A 13,308-nucleotide genomic window follows, 5' to 3' on the forward strand; every position below is an offset into this window, starting at 1 on the left:
CCTTCATGCATGTCTCCACACAGAAGACGCTTTAGCTGAGATTCGAACGGACAATTTCCTTAATTGTTCTCTGTGGCAGTAACAGATGCAATAAACACATGCAGATGCTTTTACTGTAGTATTCAAGTTTATACACAATGTATATCTGTGACAAAGATGCCACAAAGTGTTAAAGCAGCTCACAGATTTGCAGTACGCATGCACATATGTATGCAAACATTTATTTATTTAATGATTAATGATATAATTTATCTGTTTTTATATATGCACTATTTAAATGACTATTTCCTAAGCATTCTGCATTTTAAAATGAACTCAGCATCTCTGAAAAATAAATTAATCTTGAGATAAAACATAAAATATTATGCCTAGACATAAAAATCAATTTCATATAACTATCAAAATCTAAATTAGCATATTTATTTGGATTTAAATATGCTCATATGAGGCATGATATGTTTAGGGACTTTCTAATGAAGGCTTTCTAGCTGCAAGCTCTAATTACAAAAGGCAGCCAATACCAAAGGATCAGTACTAGACATGCAAAGACCACTCATCCATGCAAAGCAGGTCCTTGTAATAACTATCACTGCTTCCTCTGATGAGTCCTGGCCAGAACATAGGGCACCAACATCTCTATCAAGTAAGGGTATACATATAATTTAGAGCTCTAGATAATAGTAACAAGATCTTAAATATTAATCTAGCAATGACTGGAAGCTAGGGCATAGCCCTCAGAAGAGGAGTACTATTGCAACTATAAGACTGACCCATTAAAAACCTAACCACAAAATTCTGCACTCTGCAGAAATGCCAGATCATCACTGGAGAGACATAGGTAGACAGTGCTACAGTACTCAAACATGTCTGCAACATAATGTGTAGCATCCTCCAACTGAGAGGTTTAGAAAGCATTCTGAGAGATAAGGCAGCCCACCCTCCAGTTGGGAAGGCATTGACAGTTCACTGCAACAGAAGTGTGAATGGACAGCTAAGCTGCCTTTTCACATGAAATTCTTGTCTGACAACTACAGAGTGTGTATAAAGATCAAGCTTGTCTTTGAGCAACTCTGCCTTTCATAATACCCTCAACCAGCGCTTGGAGTTCATGGCTGGATCAAGGCCCACAGTGAGTACTAGACCTTGGATGTACACAAGTTAGGGTCACCACATTCGATGTAGCAGTCATGACGTGACTATATGCTGTGTCAAGCGACATGGAAATTGCAGCATTATCCATGTTAAGAAGCTGGTCAACTATTGGTGACTGAATGTCATGATTTTCCTTAAATTGCTACAGTTAACTAGCTCCATAGCAAATGACATCGCTGGGAGGAAAAATACGACTGAAGTAAACAAGGTAATGATGCAGACAAGAGGCTGGCAGCACTACCAAGGCCCAGACTACCAGACCTAGTTGGAAGATCAAATTCAAAGAGAGTTTAAACTTATGAGTACCAGTGGAAACTACCTGAGTGAGGCTGAAACTATCAAAAATAAACAAGTCTAAACAAAACACTGCATGACAACTTCACAAGACTCATCATTGACCAAGGAACTGATATCTCTAAGTACAAGTCATCTGGCAAATTCATCTCCCTATTAAAATGTTAGGATTGGTAATCCTAAATCTTGAAATGATGAAAAAAGGCTGGAAATACTGGATGAAAGTGAATCTAGAACATCACCCCCCCCCCCGAGTCCCCAAACTATAAATTGGAGAAAAGGGAATAAATGCAAGTCCATATTTTTGGTCATTCACTCTCCACATTCTGGGACCCAACATTGAGATTCTCTGCAATTCAAATGTTTACTGGCAGATTCTTTGACCAGATCAATGAGAAGAATAGATCTCAATTTCTTAGCACAAAACATTTGAACACAGCCAAAGATAATGGGGGAAGAAAGCCCCCCAAATTGGGACAAATTTTAAATATTGCTCTTATAAACTTAGAAAGCAAAAGGTTTTGTGTTACCATACATTTTCTGAAGGATATTGTCTGAAACTCAAATCCCTGACATTATTTAATGAATCCAGTCTTCACTGATTTGCAATAAAAATCCATAAAATCACATATTTTATGAGGAACATACCAAAAATATGAGGCAGAAATCTGGACATTCTGGGAAAATCCGTACAGTTGAGAGGTGGAGATCTATGAGCTGCAGAAAAGCTCCAAGGTATCCAGGTCTATATTAAATAAGGAGAAAGATACAGTTTATTGTTACCTAAGGACACACTTAAAGGTGTTTGCATTTTCAACACTTACCTGGTTTAAATCAAGATCAGTATTAAAGCAAATAGTTGTGCCCCTACTGATGCTATCAGTCTTAGAACTGTGAACTTCATGAAGGCCTAGCAGGTTAGCTGCAGTTAAACGTTGTCCACTGTTTTCACCCAGAATGGTCTCAGTGATAAGAGCCAGGTCAGCTGAAGAAAACAAGTCAGAAATGGTTCCTGACTTATCCATTCTTTTTTTTTTAATTCAAAGGTATTTTATTTAATGACAGTCATAGTTTAAGAGTCCATATTTTAGGCTACAAAAATCTTGATGTTTTGGTGAGATGCCATTCTATTCTGCTCCACAGTACACATTTTTCATATTGCCAACTGCAAAACCTAAATTCCTGACTTATTTTTCATTGAGTTAACATTAACTAACATGGGCCAAATTAAGGTGTCAGCAGGCCAGACCCTGCTTACTGGTCAGGATGGTAATTCTGACACCAGAGATATGAACACCAAGCTGCCCCAGTAGTGTAATGGGATAAAGCCCTAAATATGGCCCAGGCATTCTCCGCTGGAAGATATGTCAACACAGTCGATTGCATACCTTTTCATGAGATGGAATGAGCATGCACAGGGATGGGCCCTTAGGTAAAAAGAGAAATACTCTTGTAGCAAATATGATTTTGCCCCAGGTGCCTCTATCTTCTCACCAGATCCAAATATGGATCACAGTTAGTCCACAGGTACCTAAGGCATGTTTGAAAGACCCACTGGATGAAGAGAGGTCATAGAAGCAATTGATTGTCAGCTTCAGGGAGTCAAAATGCCTCAAAAAAATCTGTGGCCCCATAGTGTAGATAGATAAAAGCCTTTTTACAATTGAGACAGCCCACGTTCGATTAGTGCACTGGCATTGGAGGGGCCACAGGATAAGGATGGGAATGAGATGCTGATGGCAACTTGCCCATCCTGTAGGAGGGAGGCAGCCTAGGCTCACTGCTGTATGCAGCATAACAGCCTGGCAAAGCATAAGACGAGAGCCACTTATTAAGGAGTTTGTGGACACATGAAAGTGTGCATGCACCTCTTAAGGGCAGTGACTGCACAGTAAGCAGGGTTACTGTGGGGAGGAGAGTTAGGGTGCACCCTCTGGCAGCTTTATGGTATTACACCAGCATCACTTACCTCCTTACTGGCCCCGGACATGGGTTGGGTTGAGCCTGGTGGAGGTCCAGTAGACCTGGTGAATGAGGAGAGGAGCAGGTGGCAGTTGAAAAAATGCCAGAAAAAGGCACTAGTACCAGACTATGTTTCTCTTAGAGCAGTGACTAGAAACTTTGTCCCACCCAAGAACCCCAAGTCCAGGTGTGTGACAAAGAAAAGCCTCCTATAACCACCTAGTGAGTTCTTGCCATTTCCACTTTTCTAAATCTAATGAAGATTTGCTTTTTATGTAAGACGCTCACCATTCTCTTGACGTTATGTTCATATGTATCATTTTTTCTGCATTTGATGTGTCTAGGAAAATTCTGCACACATTTTGCTGCATACTTCTTGCGAAGTTGATTTCTCTGCTACTTTTATCTCACTACCCTATTGATATGGGATAAGTTTAAATAATGCATTTCATAATGTAGCCATACAGCATGCCTTTGTTTCAAACAGCCTTAGAATACCATTATCATTTAGAGATAGGAAGTGATTTATACAGATTGACTTAGATGCACCTCTTCATTTATACTAAAATGTACTTACAATGACAGCATGTTATGACTTAGATGCATCTCTTCGTGTATAATAAAATGTACTTACAATGACAGCATGTTATGACTTAGATGCACCTCTTCATTTATACTAAAATGTACTTACAATGACAGCATGTTATGACTTAGATGCATCTCTTCGTGTATAATAAAATGTACTTACAATGACAGCATGTTATGACTTAGATGCATCTCTTCGTGTATAATAAAATGTACTTACAATGACAGCATGTTATGACTTAGATGCATCTCTTCATGTATAATAAAATGTACTTACAATGACAGCATGTTATGACTTAGATGCACCTCTTCATTTATACTAAAATGTACTTACAATGACAGCATGTTATGACTTAGATGCATCTCTTCATTTATACTAAAATGTACTTACAATGACAGCATGTTATGATTTAGATGCATCTCTTCGTGTATAATAAAATGTACTTACAATGACAGCATGTTATGACTTAGATGCACCTCTTCATTTATACTAAAATGTACTTACAATGACAGCATGTTATGACTTAGATGCATCTCTTCGTGTATAATAAAATGTACTTACAATGACAGCATGTTATGACTTAGATGCATCTCTTCGTGTATAATAAAATGTACTTACAATGACAGCATGTTATGACTTAGATGCACCTCTTTATTTGTAATAAAATGTACTTACAATGACAGCATGTTATGACTTAGATGCATCTCTTCATTTATACTAAAATGTACTTACAATGACAGCATGTTATGACTTAGATGCACCTCTTCATTTATACTAAAATGTACTTACAATGACAGCATGTTATGACTTAGATGCATCTCTTCATTTATACTAAAATGTACTTACAATGACAGCATGTTATGACTTAGATGCATCTCTTCATTTATACTAAAATGTACTTACAATGACAGCATGTTATGACTTAGATGCACCTCTTCATTTATACTAAAATGTACTTACGACAGCATGTTATGACTTAGATGCATCTCTTCATTTATAATAAAATGTACTTACAATGACAGCATGTTATGACTTAGATACATCTGATTTATAATAAAATGTACTTACAATGACAGCATGTCAAAACAAATTGAAAGACAACACAACAGATGATCTTATATTTGATTGTCCTTTTTTGCAAAAAAACAGGGAAATTGTAACAGCAGCAGCATATATATTAATAAAATATTTTATTACAGATCATTAAATTAATGGATTGCAGTAAAATGTCATGTTGCTTGATAGTAGTAGCATTGATTTAAAAAGAATGTTTGAACCAATGTAGCCACGAGTTTGTAGATTCCCAAACTGCAGTCACCTTATCATTGTGACTAATTAATCAGAATTAGACCTGGACATGCTTACACATGAGGGACCTGAGCTGAAACCTGATCAAAAATGCCAGAGCTACAACTAGGGCAAGGCAAAGGGGTAGCTACCTGGGTGCAAGCTGTTAGGGGATACAATGGGCAGGTGCCAGTAGTGTGGACCTGCAGTACTGGCATTCATTTATGAAGCCATGAGGATATCTATGCTTCATAAATGAATTATAATACTGTATTTATACTTGAGGTGAAGCTCTTCTATTTACTTACTTACTTTTTTAGTCCTCAGCTGTCAAAAGACCTTATTTTTCCCCTCATATATGGGGGTTCCAGTCTAGGGAACAAGTCAGGATACCAGATGAGCTAGCTATGGTACTGAAAAACACAAATGGAGAAATGCAGGTTTAGAGGAAATCATGTCAGTCACTTAAACTTTGAGTTCAGGAATGACACTTGTTGAATGACTAGTGTTTTACTTGGCACTGTCTTTGAGCTTTAGGCTCTAAATGAGGTCATTATTCAAACTGAGTAATTTTGATGAGATTATGATCCACAAATAGTACATCTATTCCTCGCATTCGAACCTCTGCTAGCAGTACATGAACAGCATATCTGTCCTCCATATTGCCACTGGTACCTCTGCTTGCAGTAGCATGCCAGATAAGAACTGAAGAAGCTATGAATGTTAGCTGATGGACTCATCTTTTCTAAGTAGGGTTATATACTGTTGCATCTCCTAGTGCAGAGTGGGAGGTTACATCTGGGTCTTACTGTAAAAGCAGGGGCAGGTGACACAAATGGGAGGTACTGATATGTATTAATATGTATGTTCAGAATTTGTTCAAATTACTGTGTACCTACAGCACTTCTTTTTCTTTCAGCTGCTCCTATTAGGGTCACCACAGTGGATCATCTATTTCCATTTCTTCCTGTCCTCGGTATCTTGCTCTGTCACACCAACCACCTGCATGTCCTCTCTCAGCACATCCATAAACCTTATCTTAGGCCTTCCACTTTTCCTATTACCTGGCAGCTCCATCCTTTCCACCCTTATCCCAATATACACAGCATCCCTCTTCAGCATATGTCCAAACCAATGCAATCTCACCTCTCTGGGTTTGTCTCCAAACCGTCCAACCTGAGCTGATCCTCTACTCATTTCTAATCCTGTCCGTCCTTGTCACACAAAATGCAAATATTTGCATCTTTAACTCTGTCACGTCTAGCTCTGACTCCTGCCTTTTTGTCAGTAATACTATTTCCAACATATACAACATAGCTGGTCTCACTACCATCTTGTAGACCTTCCCTTTCACTCTTACTAGTACCAGTCTGTCACAAATCACTCCTGACACTGCTCTCCACCTACTCTACCCTGCCTGCACTCTCTTCTTCACCTCTTACACACTCACCGTTACTCTGAACTGTTGATCCAAAGTATTTAAACTCATTTGCTTTGCCAACTCTAATCCATGCATCCTCACCATTCCTTTATCCTCCCTGTCATTCACACACATATATTCTGTCTTAGTCCTGTTGACCTTCATTCCCCTTCTCTCTAGAGCATATCTCTACCTGTCCAGGGCTTCCTCAAACTGTTCCCTATTCTCACTACAAATCACAACGTCACCTGAAAACATCATAGTCCATGGGGACTCCTGTCTTATCTTGTCTGTCAACCTGTCCATCACCATTGCAAATAAGAAAGGGCTCTGAGCTGATCTTTGATGTAATCCCACCTCCACTTTGAACACATCAATCACTCCTACTGCAGATCTCACCACTGTCACACTGCACTCGTACATATCCTGTACCACTCTTACATACTTCTTTGCCACTTCTGACTTTTTCATACAATACCACAACTCCTCTTTAGACACCCTGTCATATGCTTTCTCTAAGTCCACAAAGACACAATGCAACTCCTTCTGACACTCTATACTTCTCCATCAACACCCTCAGAGGAAATATTGCATCTGTAGTGCTCTTTCCTGGTATAAAACCATCTTGCTGCTCACTAATCATCACCTCCCTTCTTAACCTATCTTCCACTACTCTCCCATAACTACATGTTGTTGCTGACCAATTTTATCCCTCTGTAGTTACTACAGCTCTGCACATCACTCTTATTTTTAAAAATCAGTACCAATACACTTCTCCACTCCTCAGGCATCCTCTCACTTTCCAAGATTTCATTAAACAATCTGGTTAAAAACCCCACTGCCATCTCTCCTAAACACCTCCATGCTTCCACAGGTATATCGTGTGGACAAATAGCTTTTCCATTCTTCATCCTTTTCATAGCTATCCTTACTTCCTCCTTGCTATTCCATTGCACTTCCTGATTCACTATCCCCACATCATCCAACCTTCTCTCTCTCTCATTCGCTTCATGCATCAGCCCCTCAAAATACTCCTTCCATTTTCTCAACACACACTTCTCACTTTGTGAGTACATTTCACTCATTATCCTTTATCACCCTAACTTGCTGCACATCTTCCCCAGCTCAGTCCCTCTGCCTAGCCAATCAGTACAGGTCCTTTTTGCCCCCTTAGTGTCCAACCATTCATACAACTCGCCATACTCCTTATCTTTAGCCTTTGATACCCTCTTCACCTTACGCTTCTTCTCCTTGTACTCCTGTCTACTTTCTTCATTTCTCTGGCAATTCCACTTTTTCACCAACCTCTTCCTCTGTGTACTCTCCTGTACTTCCTCATTCCACCACCAGGTCTCCTTGTCCCCCTTCCTCTGTCCAGATGTCACACCAAGCACCTTTCTAGCTGCCTCCCTTACCACCTCTGCTGCTCTGCTGGGCAGTCACAGCAGAGGTGGTAAGGGAGGCAGCTAAAAAGGTGCTTCCCTTACCACCTCTGCTGCTCTTCTGGGCAGTCACAGCAGAGGTGGTAAGGGAGGCACCTTTCTAACTGCCTCCCTTACCACCTCTGCTGTGACTGCCTAGCTATCAGGTAACTCTTCACTGCCACCCAGTGCCGGTCTTAACTCTTCCCTGAACTCCACCTTAAAGTTATCCTTTTTCAACTTCTACCAGTTGATCCTTGGCACTGCCCTCACTCTCTTTCTCTACTTTTTGATCGCCAATAGCATCCTACAGACTACCAGCCTATGCTGCCTGACTATGCTTTCCCGTTACCACTTTATTTATTATTTATTTATTTATTTATTATTTAACATTTGTTGACCGGGAATGTCCGACTAGGTTCCACAGAGCCTGTTTTCAGCGGAGGCCTGGGGAGAAACGCTCCAGCTCCAACTTTGCAGTCTCCAATCTCCTTCAGACTGGCCCATCTACATAGGATATAATCCATCTGTGTCCATCTTCCTCCACTCATGTACATCATCCTATGCTCCTCCCTCTTCTTAAAAATATGTATTCACCACCACCATGTCCATCCTTTTCACAAAATCCACTACCATCTGACCTTCTGCATTCCTCTCCTTAACACCATACCTACCCACCACCTTCTTATCCCCTCTGTTCCCTTCACCAAAGTGCCTATTGAAATCTGCTCCAATCACCACTCTCTTACCCTTGAGTACAGTCTCCTCCACTTTATCCAACTCACTCCAAAATTTTTCTTTCTCACCCATCGCATGCGCAACTTGCAGAGCGTATATGCTAACAACGTTCATCATCACACCATCAATTTCCAGCTTCATAAACATCACTCTCTCTGACACTCTTTTCACCTACAAAACACTCTTGACATACTCTTTCTTCAGGATAACCCCTACAGCACTTCTCCCATCCTCACCATGGTAGAACAATTTGAACCCACCTCCAATACACCTGTTCTTACTCCCCTTCCATCTGGTCTCTTGCACACACAATATGTCAACCTTCTTCTCTCCATCATATCAGCTAGCTCTCTCCCCATACCAGTCATACTGCCAACATTCAAAGTTCCTACCCTCACTTCCACACTCCTAACTTTCCTGAAATCCGCCTGCCTCCGGGCATGCCTTCCTCATCCTCATCTCATTCTCCTTCGGCCAACACCAGCACCCGGTTGGCTAACAGTACTGGAGGTGGTCATTATTAAACAATAGACAGTGGACTCTTGTTGATTGGTCTTAGATCACATATAGTAAAGTACTTAACACTTTAGGACTTTAAAGGCAGAACACACATGCATTCTGTGATATCCTGGATAAATAAGGGAGACCACACGGCTCATGGAGTTGTAAGGCCTTTTCTTTATTAAGCCTTCAGGTGCGCACCCATGCTACATCTCACAACTTCTGCAAGTCATACATACACCGGAAGCAACAAGTTACCAGAGAATACAGAACCAACAGTACATGTTGAATTCCCCACAGCGCCCCCACAGTACAATAACAACATTACCAGCCCGGATACTACATTCCTCCCCTTTTTAAGCTATGACATACGTCATCTTACATACGAAGAACAAGAAGAGCAATGATTACTATACAATCGAGCTATATTGTACTGTTAATCTATACATGCACTTTTTTAACACTGATAGTCCTTCAAGTAACTAGGCTTAACCAGCACACGCTTAGAACGGCGCAATGGTATCACCCTTGGTGACTCAGGTGTCTCAGTTACCATCTCTGGTACCGGTAGGTCCATCCCTGGAACAGTTGGATCCTCAGGAACCTCTCCTTCCGAGTTCCGGTGGTCTCCCTCAGGCCCCACGATTGGCGATCCTCCTGCCCCTGCGAATCCTTCTTCCAGAATTAACGGTATCTCCGGGTTTCGCACTTCCATGACTTCCCTCTTCGGGTCGCTCCTCAGAATCTGGTCCACATGTCTCCTTACCACGAAATCTCAATTCAACTTCACTTGGTACGACAATGGACCTGTTTTCATGACAATGAACCCTGGAATCCATTTAGGTCCATAACTGAAATTTCGCGTCATCACTGCATCTCCCTCCAGAAAACTTCGTTCTCTCCGTCGTCGATCGTGATGTTCTTTTTGCTTCCACTGGTTCCCCTCTACCTTAGCTCGGATGTTTGGATACACCAAGTCCAATATTGACCTTAATCTTCATCCTTGCAACATCTCGGCAGGTGACAAACCCGTGGTAGTTTGTGGTGTAATACGGTAGTTGAATAACACTCTTGATACTTTTGCTGCTATACTTCCTTCTCCAGACTTTTTCATCATTGCTTTAAAGGTCTGCACAGCCCTTTCAGCACAACCATTTGAAGCTGCATGGTATGGCGCTGACGTGACATGTACAATGCCATTCTTTTTCAGAAAACTCTTGAACTCTTCACTCGTGAAACATGAAGCGTTATCTGATACAATAGTCTCTGGCAGTCCTTGGTTACTGAAACTCTTCCTTAAGCATTCAATAGTAATGGTAGAAGTGGGTGTTTTGACTGGATAGGCATCCATCCATTTAGAATGAGCATCCATGATTATCAGAAACATGGCTCCCATAAATGGTCCTGCATAATCTATGTGAAGTCTCTGCCAAGGTCGGCTCGGCCACTCCCATGGATGTAATGGTGCCCCCATCGGTAAGTTGCGATGCTCTTGACAGATGTTACACTCTTTCACAGCGACTTCAATATCGTGGTCCAACTTGGGCCACCAGAAATAACTTTGTGCTAAGGCCTTCATTCGGGTAATGCCCACATGACCTTGATGCAATTGCTGTAACAGTGCACGTCTTCCTGGAGGTGGAATTATCACTCGTGCCCCCCACAACACGCATCCAGCTTGCACACTCAGCTCTGTTTTTCTCACCTCATAAGGCCGAAAATCTGCATCAGTTTGTTGAATTGGCCAGCCTTGTTGGACCCACTGAAACACTTTAGCTAGTATCGGATCTTTTCGTGTCCAGACACTCAGTTCCTTTGCAGACACCAACGTGATGTCCTCCATCATCAAAACTCGGTCCTCCGTTTCCTCTTCCTTGAGCTGCCCTGGTATCGGCAGACGGCTCAGCGCATCCGCATTGCTATGGTGTATCCCTGGCTTATACACAATCTCGTATTCATAAGCTCTCAAAGTTACAGCCCATCTCTGAATTCGTGGAGAAACCATCTGCGGCACTGCTTTCATCTCATTGAACAGTGACAACAATGGCTTATGATCGGTACAAATAGTAAACTTCCTGCCATAGAGGTATTTGTGGAACCTCTTAATTCCAAACATTACAGCCAACCCTTCTTTGTCTAGCTGAGAATAGTTTGACTCTGCTGTTGTCAAAGTTCGTGACATGAACCCAATGGGTCTCTCTTGTCCATCTGGCATCCGGTGTGCCAACACAGCTCCTAACCCATAAGGTGAGGCATCACATGACAAAATTAAGTCCTTGTGACTATCATAATGCACCAAAACCTCTGAGGACTGCATTAGTTCCTTTGACTGCTCAAATGCTCTGGCCTGTTCCTCTTGCCACAACCATCGTGTCTCCTTCCTTAAGAGCTTATGTAAAGGAGCTAACAGCGTTGACAGATTTGGCAGGAACCTGTTATAATAGTTGAGTAAGCCTAAGTAGGCTTTCAGCTCTGTAACATTTGTTGGTGCAGGTGCCTCTTGGATAGCTTTTACCTTGTTTGGCAGGGGGTGTAGGCCCGATGCATCCACCTTGTAACCCAAGAACTCTGCTTCCTTTTCCATGAAAGCACATTTACTCCGCTTCACCCTCAGACCTGCCTCTCGCAGTCGTCTCAGCACCTCGTTCAGCGTCTCTAAATGCTCTCGATTGTTCCTACCCGTCAACAGGATGTCGTCTAAATACACAGCCACCTTCGGAATTCCTGCCACCAGTCCCTCCATTATTCTCTGGAAAATCGCTGGACTAGAGGAAACCCCAAAGGGTAAACGATTGACTTGGAACAAACCTTTGTGTGTATTAAGGGTGACATATGCCTTTGACCCTTCTTCCAAAATCACTTGTTGATATGCCTGACTGAGGTCCAGCTTACTAAACTTTTCACCTCCCGTCAGCTTTTCAAATACATCCTCCACCATTGGTAAGGGATACTGCTCCAGCTTTGAAACTTGGTTCACTGTTAACTTGTAGTCACCACATATGCGTACAGTACCATCTGGCTTTAATACTGGAACAATGGGTGCGGCCCATTCCGAAAACTTTACTGGTTCAATTATACCTTGTTTAGTGAGTCGCTCCAACTCAAACTCAACTTTCTTTGTCATTGCGTATGGTACGGGTCGGGGTTTGTAAAATCTTGGCGTTGCATTTTCATTAACATGTATCTTTGCTGGTGGGCCCCTCCAGGTACCCAGTTCCTCTTTGAACACTTCTTCATTGTTCTCCAGCACATCTTGCAAGGTCAGGCCCTGCTGGTCTACTTTATGGAGCTGCAGACAACCCATGTCCAACTCTTTTAACCATGCTCGGCCTAGCAGGTTTGGTCCGTTACCTGCTACTACCATGACTGGCAACTGTTTGACTTTGTCTTTATGCTTGACAGTTACTTTTGCCATTCCCAACGTAGGAACTATTTCACCTGTATACGTTTTCAAAGTCACTGAACAGTCCTGCAACTTCTGAGTTTTTCTTGGCCATAACTTTCCATACTCAGCCTTTGCCAAAACTGTCACACTACACCCCGTATCCACTTCAAACTGTACCATTTTACCATTTAAGTCCAACTGGGTTGTAATGTGATCCACTCTTTCCCACCTTGCTTCTTTCATGCTCAACATGGTAAACACTTCCTCTGTTTCCCGGGTTTTTTGCTCTGCACCTTCACGCATGTGGTGTGCATACTGCCCTTTTAGTTTTCGGCTTACCTTTCTGTCCATGACACTGCTTTTTTCCTCCCCCTTTCGTGGCTGTACCTTAGAGGGTATGGACCGGCACATTTTCTTTACATGGCCCTTCTTTCCGCAAGCATGACATTTTTCGTTTAAAAAACGACAGTTCCGTGACAAATGGTCACCACCACACCTGTAACAAGCATACTGACCAGACTTCCCTTGTGGTTTATGCTCCATGGCCACTTTATGTACTGGC

The 13,308-nt window shown here is 41.8% G+C and overlaps 1 protein-coding gene across 1 annotated transcript in view; it reads right to left on the reverse strand.

The window, feature by feature from the left end:
• LOC122808466 (uncharacterized protein K02A2.6-like) overlaps nucleotides 1-12,485 on the reverse strand; it is a 24,361-nt gene extending 11,876 nt beyond the window's left edge. The window contains exon 1 of the mRNA XM_044079425.1: nucleotides 10,646-12,485. Within this exon, the coding sequence (XP_043935360.1) occupies nucleotides 10,646-12,485 (1,840 nt within the window). The remainder of the gene's footprint in view (nucleotides 1-10,645) is intronic.
• Between the last annotated feature and the right edge of the window lie 823 nt (nucleotides 12,486-13,308).

Source organism: Protopterus annectens, chromosome 8.part0, assembly GCF_019279795.1.
Source record: "Protopterus annectens isolate FY-2018-M chromosome 8.part0, PAN1.0, whole genome shotgun sequence".
NCBI classification, from domain to species: Eukaryota; Metazoa; Chordata; order Ceratodontiformes; family Protopteridae; genus Protopterus; species Protopterus annectens.